Raw genomic sequence first — 26,186 nt, 5'->3', positions numbered from 1 at the left:
GTATATCCTTTTACTTCTAAGCAGGAATTAGGGTTATAAAAGAAAACCAGGCCCTGCCACCTGCACCATCAGCGCGGTGTTCCCAGTGGCGTTAGGCAAAGGCTCTCATGCTTGCTGGCACTACAAGGGGTGAATTTATGAAACACACATCATTTGAGTTTTTAAAAACTGCAGCTAGAGAAACAAGTCTTCTCCACATGCCTGCTTCCCCCAGGAAAGGGGTGCAACATATTCAGTACGTGAGAAGAATTCACATCGCTAATTTGCTTTGCAACGTTGCCATGAAGCAGTTTCACATTGATTTGCCTCTGCTGGCCTGGTTGGATGGTACTGCTCAGGTTTCACTACTGCAGTTTTCAATCGCAATTAGGACCTAGTGACACCAGCCATCAGAGAGTCAGACTCCTGCCCAGCACTGTGAAGAAGATGTAGTTAATGACAGAGTAGAGACCAGGAAGCAACAACTACCTTGAATGGAAATGATGACGATGATACTGAGTATGCATGAAAGGTTGCAAGGAAGTTATCTTATTGTTCAAGCAGCAGTTGTAGTCCCTGACCACAGCATCAGCCTGAGACACTCACCTTTTCGATCCTAATGAAACATCTAATTAGAACATAATTAACAATCAGTTAAATGAATTAAACTGAGTTTTCCTTTAGTGACTCTGGCCCAGCCAGTGACAGAACCCTACTGCTGTATTTAAATCCATCTCCAAGCGTTTACTGGGAAGTTTCTGTGCAGCTGACATACCATGCCAGTGTAGCAGCTAATACTTACATGTCACCATTAATTTGTTAAAGCAGACATCCAAAAGGAAAATGATCTTTTAAAAAACCCAGATCTCTGTTGCTGGTTGTGAAGGAACCCACTGGGCATGGGTGGAGGCTTCCCTCCCGTGACGTAGTGAATACAGCAGCTGACAAAAAAAGCTGATTTGTGATTCCTTTCCCTCTTTCTAAAAGGGTGAAAAATTGCTTTGTTCACACGGTTGATTGAGCAGCTGTTTTTTTTTCATTTAAAAACATTGGTTTCAGTAACAAAAAAGTACAAAAAAGTTAGCGAGGTGGTTTTAATTTCAGTACATCTGAAACTAACTACTGCCACCTTCCCCCAAGCCACGGAATGAGCCTTTCTGTCGCTCTCATCCAGGGAAAACTAACAAGTACCAACACAACCTTAGCTACAGCTTCTGAATGTGCAGACAAGAGTATCAATGCCGCTCTATACACAAGTGAGGTGATAGGTGCGGTCAGCCTTTAAGACAGAAAAAGCTACCATTTGCTATGGATTTAGAATCCAATTTCTGGGTGCAGCTAAAGCGACAATTATAATCTACAGTGTTTTCATTCCGCAGGAAACCAGCAGAAACTCTGTTCCAACTCAAGGCAGGCCGAAAGCCCTGGTCAGAGCAATATTTATATGACGGGGGTGGTTGGAGGCCGAGCACACAAGACAGCTGTGCGTGTTTGAAGTGGAAAATGTAGCCAGCAGCAGCGAGGAGGGAAGATGCCAGGAGTCACTGGGTGTCTCCACTCCTTGGGAGGGTAAGAAAACTACCATGAGTGCCATTTTTCCATGTCTTCCTATGGGGAATCAACCAACATCTGAGCTGCACTTGGAGGAACAGCCAGCCCTGACCAATACCACTGGCACGTACAAAGCCACCACCTTTGTCCCACCTCCCCCAGACTGGGCGAACAAAGGCGAGTTGGCAAGGGCAGAACTGAGAGCGCGTTAAGACCTCACGGTACCGGGGTACCCTTCATAGTCTGTGTAGTGTTTTTGCGTGGCAGCCGAGCAGCCAGCTGACACTTTGGTCCAGTCACATGGTGTTAAATAAATAAGGTACAGTTAAGACAGCTAGGACCTGGCTCCTGGAACTTGCTTTGAGACAGTTTCCTTGTGTCTTTGCAGCCAGTCTGATTTTCAGATATAAAAGTGTTGTTGCTGTAGCATTTCCCTTTGCTTCCTCTTCTCAGTACAGCGTTGAGCAAAGGGGAACTTGCAGCTTTTTCCACTGTACGGTGGGAAAAAGGGGAATGGGAGATGAATCCTCTTACGTCGAAGGAGGAGAGTCCATTGTTGAAAGAATCCGCACTATCTCGGCTCGCTGGGTCGGTGATATATGCTGGGTCATGTGAACGATGGAATCCATGGCAACCTCAGGATTGGCCTGTACCAAACTGGAAAAAGGCGAGAGAATGAGTGCCAGCAGCGAACATCCTCCTCGTCCAGCTCGTGTTGTAATAAGGCTGCCTGCAGCTTGCTACCTTTCCTTGGCCAGCCCGCAGTTAGTACCAAACGGAGCCATTTACGGACCGTTTGAACATGCGGGATCTCTGAAAGCCACCGGACAGGTCAGCAAAGGCTCCAGTGAGCCGAAATGCATTAAGAGGCACCATGCTCATGCAACCCAGTTGCCTGCTCTCAGCAGTTCATCATTCTTGCTCAAGGGGTATCTTCTCTTTTCCAGAAGCACCACACACCTATCTCCTGTGGCAGACAGACTTTATGGAGGTGCCTGGAAAACTTGCAAAGCACAAGACCTACAAAGCCCAGCAACGCAGTAACATGCGCTCCCTGCTCCCCGCTTTCTATCTGCTTTGGGAACTGATTGTTTTAGCTTTGCATGTGGAAAAGAATGCACCTCACAACAGAGACAACATCTCCCTTGCGTGCTCTGAGCTGGCTAATCTGCTTCCCTCACCCAGAACAGGAGACACACAAGCAAGATCTTTTGAAATGGTTCTGACACAGAGCCAGGGACTTTTTAATTAAAGAAAGAGTTCAGCCTCCCCAGAGACCCTCGGCACCTGTATGAAGAGGGGCCCGAGTGACCAAGCTATCGGCAAACTTCCTGGGACTGCCAGTGCTTCTACCACCACCTCAAGGGTCAGCAGGAGTGGTAGATTTCATGGGGGAAAACCCTAAGGGTAGACACAGCCTTTGAAAACACAGGGAGCTTTTCCACTTCCTGCAGTGGGGCAGATGCTGCACTGGAGCTTGCTTACCTCCGTATCTGCTTGAGGATGTAATCTCTGGAGATGTATTTGATGTTTTCCTCCACGACCGAGCGAATGCCTTCTTCTTCTGTGAGCTGTTTCTCCAGCCACTCCACCAGGTCCTTGTTGTTATCCCACAAGTACGCCTGCAAACAAACAGCAAGTGTCACGAACCGGCCCCAGCCCGCACCCGAGGTCCCGGGGAACTTCCACTGACTGATTGCACTACCCTGTTCCCAGCGCTACCATTCCTGAAATTTAATTAGCAATTACTGGCAACCTTGGGTAAAATATTAGGCTGAAGACCCTCTGCGATTTCCTGGCGCAGTTAGCTTTTATGGATGCAAAAGGCAAGTAACAATTAGCAGGAGTCAGAGGATGATGTATTTGTTCTGCATCTCCTTCCTTAAATGTGATTAAATGGAAACCAGGGAGGCAGCAGCTCCACTGTTCGAAATGCTTGGCAATGTGAGTTACTTACTCTAGGCAGGTGTTTTGTCTGTGGGAGAAGGGGCCTCTCCTGTCTCAGGGGTGACAGGGACCAACTGCACAAATCCTTCCCAAGCTTTTCAGCCCCCTGCGTTTAGGGCTGGGCCTTCTCCTTCCGAGCCTTTCTAAGGGGATGACGGATGCAACTGAGCTCCAGGTGGCACCAGCCTGCCTGGCCTTCTGGTTTGAAGTCAGACAGGCCCCCTGAGTGCAGGGAGGGCAAAGGCTGCTTTGCCATTAGAGGCTCTAGATTTCACCCTCAGAAAAGTGGGGGTCTTGTCCCATCGGTTAGAGCAGGGCACAGCATCACTAGATGCCCTTCAGAGCTGGCTGGCTCTGCTGCCTGCGTTCCAGCACGCGCCCACCCGACCAGAGCGGGGACAGGCTCTGCGATCCCGGAGAAAGCTGCCCAGAGTGACAGGGACCTTACAAGGCTCGCTCCAGTGCCAACGCCAGGTGCACAAACACAGCTCTCACGGAAATACGGTGACTCAAACACCTGTCCATTGCAGTCTTGCAAGACGTGCACCCCCCGTGCATCACCTCTGTAATCACAGCCCCATGCTCCAATCATTGTGTTCTTTGATGCTTTTACACAAGGGCCACCTCAGGCAGATTCAGTGCTTACAAAGCCAAAGTCCCTCACTGCTCACCCACCCACCAGATCCGAGGTGCAGCTGCACTGGCTTCTGAGCAACGGGCCAAATTTTAAGTCATCGGCTTGCATTCTGCCACGTGTCAAATGCCAGTGCCATTGCTTGCTTCCTGCTGTAAGAGCTGCTCAGCTTTGTTAAAACAGCCCACCCCAGAGGGCGATTCTTCCATTTCAGCTCATTTGCAAAAACCTTAGGGCCGTGGAATTTGCAAACCTGTGGGATGCAGACTCCTAACTCAGGCCCATGAAAAGAGAGAGACTCACAGCAACAGGAGGCACAGTTATGTGAGGGCTTCTCAGGGAAAGACCCACCAAACCAGACCACTGAGCCACAATGGGACATACCCAGAAACTGAAGCAATGTCAGTGCACCAGTATCACCACCCAAGAAACCTAACCCACATTTTAGCAGATCTGAGCACAACCGCGGAGGTCAAAGCACCTACAACCAGGAAAAGCCGCAGCAACAACCCATTTTTTTCTGTTGCAAGATCGTTTAGCCTGATACTTGCTAGGTAGTTGACTACATAATAATTCAGGAGTGTGTTAGAAGCCTAATAGCCTTCTCGCTCCTCTCTTCTCCTCTCATTTTCTTTACAAATCATTTAAGAATCGTTTTGTTAATGGTTTCCGGAAAACCAAGTACCACCATTAGTGCTCATTCATATTTATGTCATTTTATTTGGGTAATTAAACACAAAGCTCGTCATTTAAAGGTGCACTATCCTTCTCTGTTATCACTAACGAAGTCAAAGTCAGAATGACAATGAGCTCAGCACGGTAATTTAATAGGTGGGTGCATTAAAAAACCCTCTGTGGCCATGGGGTTGGAAACAGCCCTGCCTCTCACTTGAATGCAGCCTGCATGCAACCAGCTAACCGCCATCAAGATCAACAGCCCCGTCAGCCCAGAACTGCTGGGACGCTCATGGATAAATCTGTCCCAAGACATATAAAACTGGCACCAAAAGGCCTTTCAATTCCTGCTTGCTTGACTCAAGGAGCTGGGAAGAAGTGTTGTACATGTACGTGTCGTCGCCTAAAGGGAAGTCTTGCGTGCTCCCCGGTGTGCTGGACTGGTGGATACGGTCAGACCTGCCCAGAACCTGGAGCTCCTTGGAGCAGCAGCACTAGGGGCAGCAAAGTCTGAGACCCCCGAGGGCTTGCCCTCCATTCCCTACCACTCAGGCCAGCTGGGATTTGAAACCTGGCCCATTCTCACTCGGAGTCTTCTGCCACATGCAGTTTACTCTTGGCAGAAAACCGCTTCCTTGCCTGTTCGCACCGGACGAACCGCACATCTGAGCCTGACCCCCATGTCGGTTGCCACAACCCAAGGAACTCGCTGGGAGTCTTTCCTCCCCCATGACCCACAGCAGATGCTCCTTCCCTGTGCTCACAAAAGTAACTGCCCCCACAACACCCAACGCCACCCAACTCCCACAAACCACTGGTGGTCGACAATGTCACTTGGATGCAGTCCAGTTTCCACATGCAACCCACCAACAGGAAGCCAGAGTCTCGCAGTGCCCACAGACAGCCCGCAGTAAGGGAGCTGGGCTGGGCGAAGGGGAAGGGAAGCAAGTTACTAACTAGAAAGTGGGACAGACTTTGAATTATGAAAAGCTTTACCAGGCTCGGTACCTGGCTGAGCTCAGGGCTTTTACACAAATATACAGGGCAATCTAGCTCTCCAGTTGTCTGCCAACAGGGACCGCGCTTAGACTTTGTGATTTTCCTTATTATTACTATTGTTATTTTCAAACTCCCTAGCTACTGCTCCCTGCCTCTGCCCCTAGACTAGACAGAAGTGCCCCCCTGCATACAAAAGAGGGCACTTATGAAGATTTCAGTAAAGGGGAACAAGAAAAAAAAAGCCCAGTAAATGCCTTCCAGTTTGCAGAGCTGCGTAAAGCTCGATTTACCCGAGAATCCCAAAGCTTTTAGTTTAGGAGAATATTTAATACTCTTATTAATCATTTTTAATCCGTTTGCTTTTAATTAAGAAACAGCATGATGCTTCCCTATCAACATATGCCAGGGAGCAGATTAATTGTGGCTTAAGATAACTCTCCCTGATTGGTGTAATGTATTAGCTAACGAGATGCCCACTTTTAAAGATGCTCAGACACTACCTTGGAAAGCCTGCTGCCCTCCAGAGAACGCTCTCCCCCGCCTCCTCCCCTTCCACAGCCCCAGTGCTGGAGATTTTAAAAATAAAATAAAGAACACAAATCGGAGGGTTGTAACAAAACCATCCTACCGGCAGCTTCAGAGCTTGTGCTTCAAAGATCGCCAGCTTCCCACTTCAAGCACAATTTAAAAAAGGGAAAGAAAAGAAACCACAGAAACTGACAACAAAATGATCAGATGAAAGACGGCACCAGCTCAACTGCTGGAAACCCCACGGACCCGGGCAGGGGGAATTCAGTGCCAAGTTCTGCACGAAGGAACAGCAATCGTGATGATGCACCAACACCTGGTGGGTGGTTTAATGCAGATGTTCAGACCCAAAACGCGACACGGTCACTGTGCTCACCGCTCTCTCTTGTCTTTGGCTGCCTGCTCAGGGGGCCCAGCAGGAGAGCGAGCCGGACACACGACTGCCCTGCTTGCCTGGTCTGTGAGTGGAAAGATGACCTAAGCTGGAGATGGGTGTCATCCTGGTACACTGCATGCCTGCAAAATGCCAAGCACCCCACATGGCTGGCGCCATCCCAATGCCTCTGGCTTAGTGCACGGTTTAAGACCACGATTCAATGCGAAACAAACCTACATTTAGCTTCTGTATCCCGGAGGTTCAGAAGGGGCCTTGGGGGACTGTCGTGTGTGCCCAGAAGTGCTCTTCCTTAGCGCTCTTGTCAGTGCCAAACACCGCATGCCACACAACCGGTTGGAGTGCTCAGATACTACCACTGGGTTGGGGTGCTGCGCTCCAGCGTTTAAGCATGACAGGGCCGTGTCTACCCGATTATCCTTCTCCGCCTGCGGCCTTTGGGCAGCAAGCTAGATGAATGATGCCGCGTAGCCAGTGAGTGCTGTCACTGCTCAAGATTTAGTAAGATCTGCCTCAAAACCACCAAAACAACAATTATTAAAAACCATCAGAGAGGTTTTACAGCCATGTAACAGGCTTGGACAGTCTCCAGTCCAACCGCATCTCATCAATGAGGTTCATGGAGTTGGTCGGGAGGAGCTCAGAAGACCTGGGTTTGGTTCCTGGCTCCACCAGAGCTTTCCCATGCAGCCTTGAGGGCTTCATGTCATCCACTCATGGGCACCTCTTGGGCTTTTAGCTGGGCAGTTTTATTGCAAGCAAAACCTAGCCCTGCTGTCCAGGGCCACCTCTTGGCTCCGTCGGTGGGCTGGGCCAGGGTGGATGTGTTTCAAGCACCTCTCACACAACCTAATGCAGGAAGCAGAAAGGTTTTCTGAGTGCAGCACAGGCCCCTCTAATTGTTCCAGCTCTCCCCATGTTTTGAAGTTACAGCACTGACTACTTATTTCCAGCCCCTTCCTAAATCTCCACATCCAAACAGCAGACAATAACTCTGCACTGTCTGCAAGCCGGCAGCTCCAGCAGTATCAAATACAATCCCATAACTCAAGATAAGTGACTTCTCCAAGGGAAACAAAAGAATTACATCACTCACTTATACTGTCGCTATGTCTCAAATGCCGCTGGCATTTCCTTTGCTTTTTGGGGGGAGGGGGAAGAAGAGAGGCAACAATGACACTGCCCGAGTGTGGGAGGGAAAACTGCTTTTCCAGAGAAAAAGGGAACACGTGTGAGCATTTCTGCATTGGTAAGGGGTGCTGGGAAAGTCCTGCACAGCAATGGGCAAACTACTGATAAGGGCTTCCACTCTCGAAAGCAAAACCGCCAGGGCACACCCAGGTTCCTCGCTGCTCAGGGGGAACAGATGTCTGAAGGCTCGATTCCCCCAGCGCTGCACTCCTCACCCCCAAAGTGCACAAAAAGAAAGTCACTTATACGCACAGGTTCTGAACAGCATTAACTAGAAAGAAAGCGAGGGACTTTCAGAACGGTCTGCATTGCTGCAACATTGCAAACCATTAAAACAGAACCATCATTTCCATCTTCTTTCCCCCTCTGACCCCAGAGATGAAGGTAAAGAGCTTTCCATGACCTGTATTTAGACAGTAGGGGCAAAGGGGATTATTAAGAGTGAAAAGGGATTTTTATATGAATATTCATATGTATGTATTTAGTCAGTGGGGGCAAACAAGATTATTAGTATTCTAATATAATAAAAACATTAGCCTGTCTCTGTCTGTCCATAACGCTCTGGGCCAACTGTGCATACACTGCCAAGAGGGTGGGCTGGCCCAGGCGGCCTCGGGCACAGCTTTGCACTGGGATTCAAGGGAGCAGGCAGACATGGTCCCCCCACCCCAAACAGCCAGCAGGGAGGGAAACAGGAAAGGGAGGTGGGGGGGGGTCAGTGGTCTGCCACTGGACGGGCCACAAGGGACTGGGGCTGAGGCTGGGCCGAGTCCCGGGGCCATGGGAGCCCAGCTGCTCCTCCAGGGGTGTGGCTGGGTGGCTCCTGCTGCTGCACACACTGCAGGGGAGCTGGGCAAGGGAGGGCCCATGCTGCCCCTTTGGCTCCCCGATGCTGCACCCCTGCATGAGCTACTGGGCTCTCATTGCCCCATGACCTGGCCTGGCTGAGGGCCCAGTCACGGTGAATGTGGCCCTAGCCGGGCTGGGCCATGGCACTCTCAGAGCCCAGCGGCTCCTCCAGACGCGTAGCGCCAGGGAGCTGAGGGGGATGTGGCCCCTGGTCTGTGCATGGGGCAGGGGCGGCTGCAGCTGCGGACTCAGCTCCACCTCTGCTCCCCGCCTCGCTGCAGCTGCTTTGACAGCAGTGCCATGTGAATCCCACTGCTGAGTGGGCCAGGCAGCAAGGTAAGTGTGTGGGGCGTGTGGCTGGATGTGTGGTGGCATGTGTGCGGCTGAGTGGTGCTGTGTGAGGGAGGCATGTGGCTGGGTGTTTGTGGTGTGCGGCATGTGGCTGGGTGTGTGGCATGTGACATGTCTGGGTGGATGTGTGGCTGGGTGTGGCATGAGGGGTGTGGAGCATGTGTACTCTGTGTGGCACGCATCTAGGCATGTGTGCCTGGGTGTGTGGAGTATGTGGCTGGGCGTGTGTGGTGTGTGGCAAATGGTTGTGTGTGTGGGGGCATGTGAGGCACGTGGCTGGCTGTGTGCAGCATGTGTAGCACGTGTGGCTGGGTGTGTGGCATGTGGGTGTGGAGCATGTGGCTGGGCGTGTGTGGTGTGGCACATAGCTGGGTATGTGCAACGTGGCTGCGTGTGTGGAGACATGTGGCTGGGCATGTGTCACATGGGTACGTGAGGCACATGGCTAGGTGGGTACAGCTGTGTGTGGGCATGTGGCTGGATGCGTGTGTGTGGCATGTGGCATGTGCCTGGGTGAGTGTGTGGCATGTGTGGCTGGGCACGTGGGTTTGTGTGGTATGTGGCTGGGTGTGTCTGGCATCTGGCACGTTGCTGGGGGTGTGTAGCATGTGGCTTGGCATGTGTGGCACGTGGCTGGGCATGTGGTTCGGGTGTGTGGCATGTAGTTGGACATGTGGCTGGGCATGTGGCTAGATGTGGATGTGGGGTGTGTCCGTGGCACGTGGCTGGGTGTGGGTGTGCGACTTGTAGCTGGTGGGGCACATGGCTGGGTGTGTGGGTGTGTGTGTGTGGCAGGGTGCATATGTGGCATGTGGCTAGGTGTGTCTGCAGCGTGTGGCTGGGTGTGTTTGGCATGTGATGTGGCTTGGGTGTGTGGCTGTGAGTGTGGCACGTGGCTGGATGTGTGGGGCATGTGGAACGTGGGTATGCATGTGTGGCATGTGGCCGGGTGTGTGTATGTGCCATGTGGTGTGTGGCTGAGTGTGTATGAAAGGCGTGTGGCATGTGTGGAGTCTGGGTGGGTGTGTAGCAGCTGGCTGCATGTGGCTGGGTATGCAGTGTGCCACACATGGTGAGATGAGATGTCTCTGTGGCATGTGGCTGAGTGTGTGTGTGTGGCATATGGTACACGGCTGGGTGGATGTGTGGAGCATACCTGGGTGTGTTTGTGTGGCTGGGCACGTGGGTGTGTGGGGCACGTAGCTGGATGTGTGTGCATGTGGCTGTGTGGGTGTGTAGCACATGGCTGGACACGTGTGTGTGCTGTGTGTGGGTGTGTGTATGTGGCACATGGGCGTGTGGGGCATGTGGCTGTGTGTGGGGCACATGGCTGGCTCTGTGTGTGTGTGTGTGTGTGTGTGTGTGTGTGTGTGTGTGTGTGCGCCATGTGGCTAGACGTGGTTGGGTGGCTGTGGCATAACGTGGCTGGGTGTGGTGTGGGGCATGTGGCTGGCTGTGTGTGGAGGGTGTGTGACGTGTGCATCCAAGTGGCTGGGTGTGGTGTATGGCATGTAGCTGCATGTATGGCATGTGACTGCTTGTACGGTGTGTGACTGTGTGTTTGAGTGACATGTGGCCAGGTACATGTGGCACGTATGTGGCATGTGGCTCTGTATGCATAGGGTGTGGTGTGTGACACAGTGTGGCACGTGCCTGGTTGTGTGTGGCATGTGGCTAGGTGTGGCGGTATGGCATGTGGGTTTCATAGTTTCATAGTAGCTAGAGTCGGAAGGGACCTAGGTAGATCATCTAGTCCGACCCCCTGCCTTAGCAGGAAAGAGCACCGGGGTCAGATGACCCCGGCAAGGTGCTCATCTAACTTCCTTTTAAAAATCCCCAGGCTAGGAGCCTGCACCACTTCCCCTGGAAGCTGGTTCCAGGCCCTAGCCACCCTGACTGTGAAGTAGCGCCTCCTAATATCTAATCTAAACTTACCCTCCGCCAGTTTGTGACCGTTATTCCTGGTCACTCCTGGCAGCGCACGGGGGAACAGGGACTCCCCCAATACCTGCTGATCCCCCCTGACCAGTTTGTAGCAGGCCACAAGGTCCCCCCTTAGCCTTCTCTTGTGGAGGCTAAACAGGTTCAGGTCCCGTAACCTATCCTCACAAGGCCTGCCCTGCTGACCCCTGATCATACGAGTGGCCCTCCTCTGAACTCTTTCCATATTGTCCACGTCCCTCTTGAAGTGTGGCGCCCAGAACTGGACGCAGTACTCCAGCTGCGGCCTGACCAGTGCCGCATAGAGGGGGAGGATCACCTCCCTGGACCTGCTCGAGATGCATCTGTGGATGCATGACAGGGTACGATTGGCCTTCTTGACTGCCTCCCCACACTGCCGGCCCATGTTCATCGTGGAGTCAATGACGACTCCAAGATCCTTTTCCGTCTCCGTGCTGGCAAGAGGGGAGTTCCCCAACCTGTAAGCGTGGTGCCGGTTCTTCCTCCCCATGTCCAACACCTTGCACTTATCAGTGTTAAACCCCATCCTATTCTCATCCGCCCACCGTTGCAACCTGTCAAGGTCAGCTTGTAGCCTATTGCACCCTTCTAGTGCACCCACATCCCCCCACATCTTAGTGTCATCAGCAAACTTGAACAGGGTGCTTTCTACCCCCTCATCCAAGTCACTGATGAAGATGTTGAACAGTGCAGGCCCGAGGACCGAGCCCTGCGGAACCCCACTGCCCACGTCCTTCCAGGTCGAGAAGAACCCATCCACTACCACCCTCTGGGTGCGGCCCTCCAACCAGTTGGCGACCCATTTGACCGTGTGGGCATCGACACCACAGTCTCCCAGCTTTTTGATGAGGACAGGGTGAGAGACAGTGTCGAAAGCCTTCCGGAAGTCCAGAAAGACTACATCCACAGCAACCCCTGCGTCTAATGATTTGGTGACCTGATCGTAAAAGGCCACCAGGTTGGTCTGACAAGACCTGCCACTGATGAACCCATGTTGGTTGCCCCTGAGCATGCATTCCCCCGCAAGGCCCTCCTGGATGTGTGCCAGGATAATTTTTTCAAAGAGCTTACCCGGGATTGAGGTCAGACTAACTGGCCTGTAATTTCCCGGGTCCTCTTTTTTTCCCTTTTTGAAGATAGGGACCACATTGGCCCTCTTCCAGTCCTCCGGCACCTCACCAGAGCACCACGAGTGCTCATAGAGCCGCGCCAGGGGTCCCGCAATGACCTCAGCCAGTTCCTGTAGAACCCTAGGGTGAAGATCGTCCGGACCAGCGGACTTGAACACGTCCAGCTTCTCCAGAAGTACCCTAACTAACTCCTCGCTAACCCTTGGCCCAGGCGTGTCTCTCTCGGGGCCCGAGGGGGGCCCAGCAGGGAGGTGGCTGAACTGGTCCCTACTGAACACTGAACACTGGGTGGGTGTTATGTGGGGCATCTGGCAATTGGCTGTGTGTGTGTGGATGGGTGGTCGTGTGTGGCATGTGGCTGGTTGCATGTGGAATGTTACTGAGTGGGTAGGTGTGGCTTGTGGCTTCGGGGGTGTGTGGTGTGCAGCTGGTTGCATGTGTGGCTGTGTGTGCCATGTCTAGCGCTGAGTGTGGGAGTATCGTGTGGTTGTGTGTCTGGCGCGTGGCTGGGTGCATCTCTGGCACGTGGCTGGGTGCATGTGGCTGTCTGTGTGTATATGGCTGGGTGGGGGTGTGTAGAGGATGTGGCAATTGGCTGGGTGTCTGGCGTGTGCACATGGTGTGTGGCTTGGTGTGGCATGTGGCTGGGTGAGTGTACTGTGTGGCTGTGTGTGGCATGTGGCACATGGCTGTGTGTGGCGGCGTGTATGTAGCATGGCTGTGGTACTGGTGTGTGAGTGGTACTGTGTGTGGGAGTGGCATGTGGCTGGGTGTGCAGTATGTGGCTGGGTGCATGTGTGGCATGGGCCTAGGTGTATGGTTGTGTATGTATGCGTGGCATGTGGCTGGGTGGGTGGGCATGTGGCACATGGCTGGGTGTGTGGTGTGTGCGTGAGGGGCATGTGGCAATTGGTTAGGTGTGTGGGGGGTGGCACGTGTGTGTATGGCATGTGGCTGGGTGTGGCATGTGGCGTGCCTGTGGTGCTGGGTGTGTGCACGATGTGTGGCTGGGTGTGTCAGGGGAGCGGTACAGGGCTGGACAAAAGGTAGGGGTGGGTTTGCATGTGGGTGGGCACGAAGTAGTGGCAGCACGCTGGCCCTGCTGCCTGCCCTTCATTCTTGGGCAATTTACTAGTATTATAATACACACACACACGCACACTTTTATTTTTATACACACACACACACACACACACACACACACACACACACACAAATGTGTGCATAAGAGGAAAAAGGACTTTTTAGGCAGTAGGGGCAAAGGGAATTACAAATATATTTATAACTGGGAAAAGGATTTTATACACACACGTATACTATATATCTATATGCATTTAGTCTGTGAGGACAAAGGGGATGATTTTATATATACATATAAACAACATAGGGAAAAGAGACTTACATATAAAACCTATATATTTTTACCCATACCTAATATAGATAAACTCACTTTTTCTTGTTATAGGGGTATGTATGTGTGTGTACGTGTATGTACACACATTTGTGTGTATATATAACGTGTCTATATACGCAGTTTGTGTGTACACACATACATATAAGTATACACCTCCCCCCCACCAGGGAAACGGGGTTTTATATACAGATCCCTTTTCCCTTTGCTGTCTCCGTATCACCGGGTTGCCCTCCCCTCGGCGTTCTAAGGTGAGCTTCGTGCTCCTGGAAGGGGTCTGGGGACCGCCACCCCTCGCAGATCTCTGGGCACGGCGCAGCGCGCAGCTTTCTCCGTGTTCATTCCCAGCACTGAGCTGGAGAGGCCGCCCCCACCTCCCGGGATAAAAAGGGATTGCGTTTCCAGGACTCACTCAGTCCATGGCCTGCGCGAAGCCTGCTGCTAAGGAAGTGGCTCACACCAGCTGTGGTGACAAACATGGCATTTCTTCTGCACTTCAACCGAAGTTCAAGCACTTGACAAATCTCAGCTATGTGGGAGCAGTTTCTCTGCCCGTTCCCCACCCAGCACAGCCCCTCCTTGTTCCCTACGACTTCCTCGGGGCAGCACACATTTGCCTGAGCCAGCCCACAACTGCTACAGCTCCATGTCCTTCAGCAGAACTTCTAGTGCCACCTTCCACATGAACTTCTGCCTGAGGCCATGCAAGCCGAACACATCCTGGATCTGCACTCAGTTACAACCAACGGACAGATGCCAGTCAAACTGGCACCTCCCGTGCTGTGCAGCTAGGCTAATTTCACAAACACGCTGCCCTTTATTGCTGTGCGGGTGCTGCTACTTTTGCCCGTTGCTATGCACAAACCTGATGAGAAAAGCAACCTTGCTTGAGCAATTCCTTTCTCCGGAGTACTTCCTAGCTTTAACCTCAGCAGTGTAAGGGATGAAAGAGCTGGCAAAGCCCTTACAAGATGGCAAAGGAAGGCAACAGCATGGGCAGCTAGCGAGAGGTTCTTTGAAACAGTGGCCAGCTATGAAACTCTTTGGCACCCACAGCCCCAGCCTTTCCCTCAACCCTTTATCCCTGCACAACCACCTTGGGCTGTCCCTGTACCAGTCCTGGGCCAGCCACCTTTTAGGAAGCATCTGCAATGCCTTTGGCCTCGTCTCCCCTAGCCTCAGGTCCGCAGAGTCGATGCCAAAGGGGATCTGGATTCGAACCTGGAACGAGCCGCGTCACACCCAGGAAGGGGAGCAGCCCTACAACAATGACTCTGCCCTTACCTTGACTGTCCCCTCGACTTCCACAAACCAGCGCCTCAGCATGGCCTGGATCTGCCCGTCCGTCAGCTCAGGGTTGGCATCGTGGATCTTTTTCTTGACCACATCTTCCAGCAGCAGGCGCCGCAACCTCCAGTAGAAGAAAGTCCGGGAGGTTTTCCACTCCAGAATGTCCTGAGCAAGGCACGTGTGGGAAGGGGGGGACATGGGTGAGGGGGCAGAGCCAGCACCATATCCAGGTCCCACTGGGCAAGACAAGATCCCTCCCTCCACTCGAGTGCTTCTTCTCTTGCCCTGCCAGCACAGGTCAGGCTGCGCGCCTCAGCCAGGGCTGGCACTCAGCTAACAGGCCTGGAGTTTCCCCGACAGCCCCTCTACTGCAGTAGCTGCTAAAGCAGCTCTGGCCACAAGCAGACAGCACCTCCCATTAGTATCTTTATACCTGCCCCCAAATGCAGAATTTGGAAAAGGAAGCTACAGGTGAGTTCCCTGGAAACCACAGGGCTGCCTGGTCTAGGGAAATGCTGCTGACCCATGGACTGGGAACGCAGCTCCACGCACTGCATGACAGCCAAGTGAGCTATCAGGCTGCCCTGGGGACGGGCCTACTCGAGACCCCAGGGTGCAGGCTGCCTCAAGGCTGCTTCCTGTCAGTGCCTACTTAGGACTCAGAGGACTTCAAGCCATGGCTGCACTTGTCTCTCTCAGCCTGAGCTGATTCCCTTTGTTGCACAAAGTGTACAACCGGGTGACAGTGTCCAAGGACAAGGAGCCGGTCTACTCACGGTGATGACGGCTTTCTCCTGCATGCGGCCTGGCGTGTCATGCAGGTCAGCAAACTGCACAGCCACCTGGTGATAGATGGGGGTCAGGAATTCCTCCCGCTCCTTCAGCTTCGTCTCCAGCTCCTTCCGCTCAGCCGGGCTGAGCTCCGGGGTGCCTGGAATCGGAGAGGCTTGGTAGAAACCCAGTGGGGTCAAACCAGAGATGCGCACAAACAGCGAGTGCTGCTCTCCAAGGAAACATTTTTAGTTTACCCAGGTCTTTAGATGACCTGGAACTTCCCAGCTCACAGCCCCACCCTTGGCTGTTCTGCTTTGTTTTCTATCCCAGCTCCCTTCCCCTGCTGCTTCCAACTTCTCACTGTCTTCTGTAGCCACCCCAAGGTCTGGAGGAGTTGGGAATTGGGAGGTCTGGGGCTCTAGTCCCAGATCTGTGTGGAGCTGGGCTCAGCTACATCACTTCACTTCTGTGGGCCTCAGTTTTCCCACCTGCGAAATGAGGATAATGCTGCATTGCCCAGCTGCTCAGGATGCATTAGATGACATTTACAAAGTGAAAATTCAGATCATCATCACCCGTGTATTCAGCTCCCTTCCCCACAAACTCTCACAGAGGTGGCAGCCTCTCAAAATGACAAAGTCCCAAGCCCAGGCAATTTCCTTAACCTTCCCCATTGCATCTGTGGCTCAGCAGCCCCTGGGACTGCCTCTGGGCAGCACAGCTTTGCTAGTGCTTCTGCCACACAGCATGACTACGATCCCTGCCCAGGAGGAAGCTCACCACAAGAGCAGCAGTTCAGTAATGTCCAGTAACGGAGCAATGGGATTTATGTAAACTCATGCATGAGAGTTCAGGAGCCTTTCCTGAGAAGGGCCTGTTAAAAAATCACTCTTGAAAGCAACCAAGTCCCCCATGCCTGAGCTCCTGAACCAGCTGCCACTCAGGCAGTGAGGTGAACACAGCCTTGGCACAAGCAGCTCCATATAAGTTGCCTTTTAACCCTGTGTGCACCAAGCCATGGTGCAGATCCATCTCTACCAGGAGCCCAGTCACATAGCACTCAGCGCTCGACCAAAATGTGGCAGTTCTTATGCTCGCATCCCCAGCAGGGCCAGAGCAAGCCTGGTGCAATGTCATGGTTACTGCTACTGAGAAGTCAAATGGCAACCAGGTCTCCCTCAATGCACCGGGCGAATGCCAACACTCCTGTACAACAGAGCACCTCCTGTCCCACGGGATAAACATCAATGCAACCTTGCACCACCCTGAGAGAGAGAGACACATGCAATTATGTTCTCAGTGTGCCAATAACAAATCCAGGCACAAAGAGGTGAGTGAATAACAGAGGTCATCATCAGCAGAGCCTGGAGTAAAAGGCAGAAGACTTGACTCTCAGTCCCCTTTTCCTGGCCAGTGGGCAACACCCCTTCCCTTGCTAGTGACTTGTACCTTGAATCTGGCCGTTACAGTGCTGTGCTTGCTATAAGCACCACCACTGTAGCTTCCTTCAGTCCTTACGGTTTGTGAAGTGACGTCAGTGAGATTAAATGTAATGAAACGTGATCATCTAGTGTTGGGTTTGGCATTGTAAGGGGCTGTTGGGCTGGAGAGAAAGAAGAGGACGGATCACCACACTTCCTCCTCATGTTGTGCCCTATCTATTCCTCCACTTTCAAAGACCAGTTTCAAAGATGGTCGGTCTGGAAGTGCATCAAGGAGCTGGAGAGCAGGCGTGAGCACAGCTTGGTTATCATCAGCACCGCAGACAGCAGCAAGCGGACCCGACTGCAAGGTTACAACTAGCTTTGGATCAGGCCCATAGAGAGTTCAGTGGCCGGACAGTCCTCACTACGTACGGGAAGTCAGCACCTTCTGTAGAAGTTTCCCCATCAGACCATCATTGGGCTCTATCTCACACACCTGCAACCACCCACATGCACACAGGCATACAAACACATGTATGCTGACACATACAGGCAGGCAGGCACACGCAGACTGCTCAGGATACAGTTTCAGCAGTTGCTCCACAGGGAGAGATCCCTTTTCAGCTGAGAGACCACTTTTTTAGGTGGCCCCTGATGCAAGTGTTTTCCGTGCTGTCAGATGCTAGTAGTGCTGCTTCAGTTAAGACGATCTGTGTTTTATGGCTTCAGGATTTAAAAAAAAATAGTAATTTCTGTGCCCCAACCTCCAACCCAGGTTTTCATGGCAGTACCTGCACTTAAGCCAGCAACACTCATGCATTTGAGCCTCTGTGCCACTCTCTTGTTGTACAGCAAACCAGCTAGGCCCAGTAATGATTTAGGTGAGATTAACAAATATGTCAATGTCTATTTTCTGCTTAATTTAAAAGCAGCGTCTATAAAGATTTTTGACTTCTGAACCCTGCTCTCCTGAAAGAAAGAAGGTAACAATGAGGAGGAGGGGGGGGATAAAGAGTGATTATCCTATCATTGATCGTTTGTCAGAAGCATTTCTTATTCACTGGACTATTGTAAAAAGCTAAGCTCTCGATCAATCCTGTAAGCTCCCTGTACAATTAAATATCTTGGAATGGTTTTCTTTCTTTTCGAGCCAGATCTCGAGGCCTCGGGGTTTTGCAGCAAGCCTGGGGTTTATTTATTTATTTCCTAGAGAAAGGAGCCTCCATCGGAGAACCATAACCTGGCCAGGAGGGCGATTAAAAACCAGAGACAAGTGATTCTCTTGCTCCAGAGAATCAGTGGATCATCTCAGCTATTCAATCACAGAGTTAACTTTGCAGTCCTAAGAGCATTAAGATGCTTCCATGCACAGGGATATATCCCAGCAGATGCATAAACGAAGGCGGCAGCATTATGATACTGCTGTATTTAAATGCCCACCCTTAGAACACAATGGCTCTTGGTGGAGCAGGCAGTGATGGTCACAAAGCTCTTGTCTACACAGCAACGCTCTTGCCAACGAAGTAAAGGTTTTAACCAAAAGCCCCACTAAGCTCAAGCCCTAAAGGTGATTCCAAGGGGTCAGGGGAGGAGAGAATGATACAGGATGAACCTCCTGGGACAAGATGCCCTTCATATGATGCACTGGGCACAGCCAACAGAGGAAGGTCAGATGCGTAGCATTTTAAAAAAAGCAAAAACATTGTTAGACAGGAGGTTGTGACCCCTGCGTGGTGGCAGAGGCTGCAGGACACGAGCCGCCCCCAGGGCTGGAGACTATTTGTTCACCCTGTTTGGTTCAGTGCCACGAAGCTGCGAACAGCAGTTCTGGCTCCAGCGTGTAGTTTGCTTTACCGGTTGGGAAGGTGGCATCTGCACAGGCCCACGTACAGCAGTGCTGTGGGCTGGACGTGCAAAGGCCTTGGCCTCATTTCTGCCCTCTGCTTTCTAACAGCAGTGAACAGCACATCGAGGCTTACTAGCCTTGCTGCACTGGAGCTGGCTCCTCCAGTGACAACACCCGGATTTCAAAGGAGGGACCCTCTTCCTGGTATGCTCAGCACAATGCAACCGCAACCCCCGACTCAGACTTCACGGGATAATGCTAACAAACCACGACACACAGCCACCACTAACTACACAAGTCCTTTCCCCTGCGAGCGCCAGGGGGAAGCATGGCACTGACCCAGCCTTCCTCCGCTGCCCTGCTTTATATCCTGGGCGCGTGCTTTATATCCTGCAATCACCATGACCAGAGACGTTGCCCTCCCTGTGCAGACTAATGGAAAAGCCATGGCAATAAATCCAGAGAGAGCCCTATCCCATGAAGCGCCTTGCTACTGAATAGCAATTTATACTGCTTTCCAAAAGTTAAGGGAAGGGATTGTGACAGGGAAAGCCACGTTCGGGACTATTTTGATTTGTGCCCCATTAAGCAAAGAACCTCTCCTGGAGCAGCAAGCCAGTGCGCCGCCTGCTCCCTCCCATGCATACGTCTCGCAGAAGAGAGCCATGACAGGCGCGGTGTCCTGCAGTGATTACAACCTGCGAGAGTGTCAGGGCTCGGGCTGGCTTTAATAAAGTTCCTGCCAGACAGAAATGGCTCGGCGGGGTCATGAATCACGGCTTCCCATAACATTTAGTAGCAAAGTGGTTTTTTTTTTTTTTTTTTTTTTTTTTTAAATATGACCACTTTAACAGGTTAGACAAAATGACTTGGAGAAATGTTATTCTAGCTTCCCTCTGACTGCAGAAAGCCAGGCAGCTTCTGAATCAAGTTGATGGTTTATGGTGTCTAAGCGGTGAATATGCGGGATCTGCTCCTCCAGCTTCAGTGCACAACCATGCGCAGCTGAAGCGCCTCTGCCGGCCTCACGCCGCCTCTCCCAATATGCCAGCCGAGCCACGGGCAAGAGGCCCGGTCTCCGGCAGCCTCGCTGCATCGTCACTTCATGTTGCCAGAGCAGGGAACGGTGATTTGGGTGTAAATGAGACCTGGGCCCGTGACACCATCATAAATAGACAAGCACCATCACTACCAGGTGACAGCAATGTCACCAGGCCAAAGGGCGCCTCCGCTCAGCAAAGCCCTCCACGCAGGGGCAAGCTGAGCCTCTTCAGTACATCAGCGCTCGTCTTCTGTCCAAAGCTAAATGAATCCCAGGAAGCCGGGGGGGAACGGCTGGCTGCTGAGTGATACCCAGAGGCAGGCTCTGGCCCTGTCCAGCCCGTCTGTCAGCAGCCAGGCCTTAGCAAAACCCAAGACAACATTTGCTTTGGTTCCTGAATTACCGCCAGTTTCCTGCGTGAACAGTTACCCAGCAAACCAGCCCATGATTTTTCAGGGTGGCTTGTACAACACAATATCAGTCACCTGCCTACCCCACAGGAGCTCGCGTTAGACTTGGGGGGGTCCTGGGCAGCGAGTACGGTGCTGTCTCCTCTCTTCTCCCACCTACAAGGTCACCACCCCCAACAAATGTCAGGGCTCCTTTCTTCGAAAATCAGCTCTGCCATCTCCGGAGCAGCACTCGCAACCTTGCGAGCTGGCCTACCCGAGTGCTGCATGTCCACAGGTCACTGTGGAGGTGAAGAGGAAGAACAATGTTTCGGAGCAATAAGGCATTGGAGCCCGTTCTCAAGGTCATCCCTGTCCAACAAAGCGCTTCAGTCCCACTGAGGCTTATGCTTAAGTGCTCTGCTGAACTGAGAGAGACCAGAGAAATTGCTCCTCAGGAGATGTGAGCATGGCAGAATCCACAGCCATGCAACCAAGGTGCATTTAAACTGTCCCATCCAAAAGCCTCAGCTCCCGCAATACTTCGTCAGCTTGGTCTCTACTTACACAACAGCATCTGTGGAGGCAGCTCTGAGAGCCAGCTCACCTCACCTCTGACCTGCTCCCAAAGGCCATTAAGACCCATTTGACTGCCTGGGCATATGGGAGGGATGCATAAATGGGGCTGTGTCATTACTTCTCTAAATACCTGGAAGAGCGTACGGTAGAAGGATGGCACCAGAGGTTGCATGTGCTTGGCTAGAAACACCATCCCGCCCTGGAGAGAGAGGGGCCTGAACGCTCTGAGGACCAGGTATGAGGATCACGGCAAGCTGGCACAGGTGAAGCATGGCATCAAGCCAGAAATGCCTCGTGCTGCATGCTCACAACCACCACCTTTGACTTGCTGTGTTCGGGATTTAAGAAAGAATACAGTTGCCTCTGGAAATAAACTGCTATGGCTCAACATACAGCCAGTTACTGCTATTCTACTGTGGAGCTCTTAAATATTTTAGCTTTTTTAAAATTATTATTATGTGGGGGACTGAAGGCAAGCTCGGCACTGGGCTCAGCAAACAAAGACCAAGTCGGAAGAGGCAACGAGAGACGGAAAGAAACGTGTAACGCTGGCATTTTGCTCTGGATGCATTATGGCCACGCGAGCTAGCTCACCACTTTGTGCCGACCCACACACCTGGGCTCAATTTTATATAGATCTATACAGATAATCCCTGTCCAACACGTGCACTACAACTGTTCTGAATGAAGAGAAGATGTTTCTCCTCTACCATGGGATAAACGCTGTGACTAAAGACACACTTGAGAAGTACAGGGTTAGGTCCTGTTCCCACTGAAGCCATTCTGCTATTGCCTTCTGTTCAAATGGGAATGAGCCATCTGGTCCCAGAACATCACAAAACTGACACCCACTTGTGACCTTCCCGAGGCTGATGAAGAACACGCTGCACGACCAAGGGACCATCCGTCATGTTTGCTCCAATCTGAAGCCCTCTCTTCTAATGCCGGCTGAAGCCAAAGTACTCAAAACAGCACCGGTGTCCTGCAAAGTGCACCAGCCCAAGGACCCCTGCTTGCAGTGCCCGTGCATTTCTCTTTGCCCAGCTTATGCTCTCCAAATTGCCTGGCCATTTCTAAAGCCAAAACGCCTCTCCCCTCCTGCCATGCTCCTTTCCAGGCAATGCTGCTGCTTAACGCAGTGCAACGCTGAGTGACATTTTAATACAGGATGAAACTAATAAAGATTTTGGCACTGGAAAATGGATAATGAGCAGATCTGTGTCAAATTATTCAATATCTGTCACCTTCCCCTGCCCCCACCCCTATACATGCAAGTCAAAATCCAGTGGCTAAAGATGGCTCAAATGAAAACACAGTGTCACCCTATTTGCCCAGCCCTACGCCCTTGGTACATGGATGGGAAGATCTTCCTCTCCCCCACTATTCAGCCACTCGGCAGAAATGATGACAGCCATTCAGGGGTTAAAGAGAGGCAGTGAACCCCCAGTTAATGAGTAAGAATTCAGCAGGCAGTGTAAGATAAATGGAGCTTTCTCTGCTTCTGCTGGAGTCAGCATGAACTGCGGCCCCGCGGCTTGTTTGTGGCAAATGGAGTGCGCGAAATATCAAAGGGCAGTGATCCAGAAGAAGACCGACTTTGACAAATTTTAAATTGGCCAGAAAGAAAACCAGAAAAAAAAAAATTATGCAATTCACCGTGTCCTGCAATCTTGGCTTTCCTGCTATTGTATGGCATTAGCAGCAAAACAACAGCAATGATCACCCGATGTTGGGAGCAATTATGAGCCATCTAAGTGAGATGCTTATCAGTGACTGAAGCTTTTAGAGCTCCCTGCATGTACAGTTGTAAGTGACTTGCTCTTGTGTTGCAGTCATTTTAATTAAAGTGTATGGAGTTTGCCAGGAGTAATTATCCTGTTTAGAGAAAGCAAGAGGGGGGAAAAGAACAACCCTCCCCACACACATAGCAAGGACCTGGACTTAGGAGAGACCATAGAAAATGGTTTGTCCTTTTATTTAAAAAAATAAATGAAAACAGAAGATGATGCAGGGTAGCAGAATGGGTGATGCCGGGCTCCCTTCTAACAGCAAGGGGTGGACGGAAGGTGTTAAGTGCCACTCATCCTCATGCAGATGCCACATGACTGGAGTTGCAAAGGCAAGCAATCCTGTGGCATTTGCTACTTCCCCCAGTGCTACAGGATGAACACACACAAACAACCCTCTTTATCTGAGACCACTGTCTTGAGAATGGATGACCCTCCCAGTGTCAAAGACACCACATCCCAAGGGAGGTGTTGACTGAAGAGGGGCTGATTCATTCCCGAAGATGCTGTGGCAAATGTTCTGAAAACCTTCTGCTGCCATTGATCTACAGGCCCATGTGCTGGCTGCTCAGTGCTTTCCCTTCTCCAGCCACACATCTCTCTTCTCCTTCATCTGGAGCCTCTCACACTGGAGCCACAGTTCCAGAAAATCACCCCAAGGAGCTATGAGTCCTGCCTGGGTTCAGGACTAAACAGCAGCCTTCCAAGTGTGGAGTGTAAAACCCCGCAAGTGCCCACTCGCAGAGGTTGTGCTGGCCTCCCCCCGTCCGCTGCAGCAGGGGCTGTCTATATGGGGACTCGGTCAGGTTAAGCACAGCCCCAAAGTCAGAGCTTGTGAATATAAACTTTTCATCCAACATCACAACAACAGATTAACGCCAACAGAGACAGGTTCACGGTACCGATACTCCCCTGCAATCGGTCCAGATGCTTCTGTGGCGCCGTCTCTCCATCATACCCGATCACCTGAAGAATGCTAATGAGAGCTGAACCCAAACACATTACCGTACTGTGCTAATGCTGTGAAGGCAGGACGCAGCTCATCTGCTTTCACTCTCCAAGCAGAAGGAAGTACAGAAGATAAACAGCACAGTGAGCTAACATTGGATGAGACCTTAAGGCTTCTCTAGTTTTGCAAAAAGGCCCCATGTCATCTAGAACGCGGGTAAAAAACATCTGACTGGAGACTGATAGTACGGTTTTAACCTTGACTGTGTCCTTTACAATTATTAGTCTCTTTCCAAGTCGTATCAGATTGGCTGTTTGGTATATACTGTACTTATCTGCCTACCCCATGTTCCCAAATAAGACATACACTTCGCTTTGGGAAGGCAGAATGGAGAAGAAAAAGATTTATCCATTTAACCAAACTGCTCAAAATTTGCTTCCTCATTTAGGACCCACACCACAATTTTTGATTATTTTGGGGCCAAAGGTGAGCGTGGTGTGTGAATAACTAATGTAAATTGTAGTGCTGCTATAAATGAAGATATAACAGCAGCCAAAGATAGCAACACGATCACACATTGACATAAGCACCTTTCAACCTCAAGTAGCCCAAAAGGCTGTGTAAGTTTAAACCACACACCCGTGGTACACTTTCTGTACTACTACAAGGAAATCAATGCTGGGGGGAAAAGAGGCTCTTTAAGATTACACTGTAGAAAGAGATGGCGAAGAACTATACAAAGAGTCTGGTCCCCTGAGAGAGTATGTATCAGATATTAAATGGATACTGCCGCATAGTCTGTATTTCAGTTTATCAGGTTTGTTACATGCTCGGGGATCTTCTGGAATGAAAGGCACTACAATAATATAACGTATATATTTGAGATGCTGGTCACAGACTGCAGCCAAGTCACACAGTGTTTTAGTCGAGGAAGTGGAGAATACTTTATCTTGTTGAGGCTGCTGAGGAGCTGTAAGCAGGCAGAGATAATTACCAGAGTTCAGAGCTGCCTAGCATACCGGGCTCTGCTCAGAAGCCACAAACATACAGTATCCAGATTCTCAGCTATGCCCACTTACATCAGCTGAGGGAGGATCTGGCTCACTGCCTTTTCAGTGAGCTGAGCCCTCGTGGAGAAGAGATTTCTGTGTGCAAAAGCTTTAATAATTGTTTGCAGTATTCTTCAAAGGAAAAATTAATTGGTTTAAGATGACGATATTACCCGCACACTGTATGCTGTCGATGTACATGAATATAGGGAATATCATTACACACACAAAGCTTGTCTCATCTGCTTTTCCTCCAGAGCTGGATGACAGTAAATAAAAATTATCATGAATTTGATAAAATGCCTCAGTGCCCCCTCTTTAAGGTCCATAAACACATTCATTAGATATTAGCTGAACGGATCATTGATCTGCCAGCACCACAGACCAGACATACCTAGCCGCTCTGCCAGCCGAATGTAGATCGGGTCCACTCGCCTCATTGTCTTCACCAAATCTTTCTTGCGGAATTTGATTTCTACTGTCCCTTCTGGCTCCAGAACTCCTCCTCTGAGCAGAGATGGGAAGGGGGGAAAAAGAAACGGGGGCTTTCAGGTCATCAGACAAGGGGGAAACGCAAAATGCAACAGTACATACAATTTGTTACCTAGAAAGTGTTCAAGAAGAGAAGTGAAGGCAGGAAGAAAAAAAAACAAAGCAAGAGAATAAGAAAGAATCCAAGCTATTTTTTACCTAACGCTACAGACTGCACGTGGGGTTTCACACATCAGTCCAATTCTGTTTAATACGAGCCAGCGTTAACAAACAGCAGCAAGCTGCGCTGCCGTAGCCCATTTCAAGTTGAAAGGAAAGTGAATGTCATGCAAACATCTTGTTCTCATGACAGAATCTACCAGATTCCCAGGCCAGAGAGAGGAAACAAACACATGGTTTGGGACCTAGGCTTGAAGGAAGACAGAATACAGATGGAAATTATTTTACTTCCAAGTGGAGAGAGAGAGACAGAAACAGAAAAAGAAAGGGCCGCGCAGTGGAGAGGTTACAAACTGGTGGCAATGGGAGACAAACGATGACCGCGGGGCAGAGGATCCGCATGGACAGAACCCACGTGCTTTATTTCTAAAAACAGGCGTTTTTTGCTCCCGGGAAGGTCTAGTGGGCAGGAGGCATGCTGGGTTGCAAGGGTGGAAGTGAGCTAAAGGGCAGAACTGCTCCTGCAGGAAAGGGGCAGATAACGGGCCCTTGTCGTGAGACACGTCCTTCTGAGTAGGATTCTTAGACCAGTGATAACAAACGTCGTAACTTCACATCTACCAAGGGCTTAAATCATCATCCAGAGGATTGTTAGCATATTGTATATTCTATGGCCCCTTTCATTGTGTGCCCGCAATAATTAAGTAATGCCTCAGGACACTACTGAGGGAAGGTTTATCCTTATGGAGCTATGGCCTGGTAATGCTGGTCCTCTTTGCTCTAGGAGCAAATCTGACTGAGCGGA

The 26,186-nt window shown here is 51.0% G+C and overlaps 1 protein-coding gene across 8 annotated transcripts in view; it reads right to left on the bottom strand.

Annotated features, from left to right (window-relative positions):
* Window positions 1-1,059: 1,059 nt before the first annotated feature.
* The window catches only part of ACACA (acetyl-CoA carboxylase alpha), a 166,330-nt gene continuing 141,203 nt past the window's right edge, over window positions 1,060-26,186 (bottom strand). For all 8 annotated transcript variants that reach the window (XM_090025369.1, XM_090025367.1, XM_090025368.1 and 5 more), the window contains 5 exons: window positions 25,125-25,237; window positions 15,668-15,822; window positions 14,886-15,056; window positions 3,016-3,152; window positions 1,060-2,187 (listed from right to left, as the gene is read on the bottom strand). In XM_090025369.1, the coding sequence (XP_089881495.1) occupies window positions 2,061-2,187; window positions 3,016-3,152; window positions 14,886-15,056; window positions 15,668-15,822; window positions 25,125-25,237 (703 nt within the window). In that variant the 3' untranslated portion in view covers window positions 1,060-2,060. The remainder of the gene's footprint in view (window positions 2,188-3,015; window positions 3,153-14,885; window positions 15,057-15,667; window positions 15,823-25,124; window positions 25,238-26,186) is intronic.

This window comes from Crocodylus siamensis, chromosome 13 (assembly GCF_052110815.1).
Source record: "Crocodylus siamensis isolate JL-2025a chromosome 13, ASM5211081v1, whole genome shotgun sequence".
NCBI lineage: Eukaryota > Metazoa > Chordata > Crocodylia > Crocodylidae > Crocodylus > Crocodylus siamensis.
The sequence above is the reverse complement of the archived record's forward strand: the minus strand, read 5'-3'. Positions and strand labels throughout refer to the sequence as shown.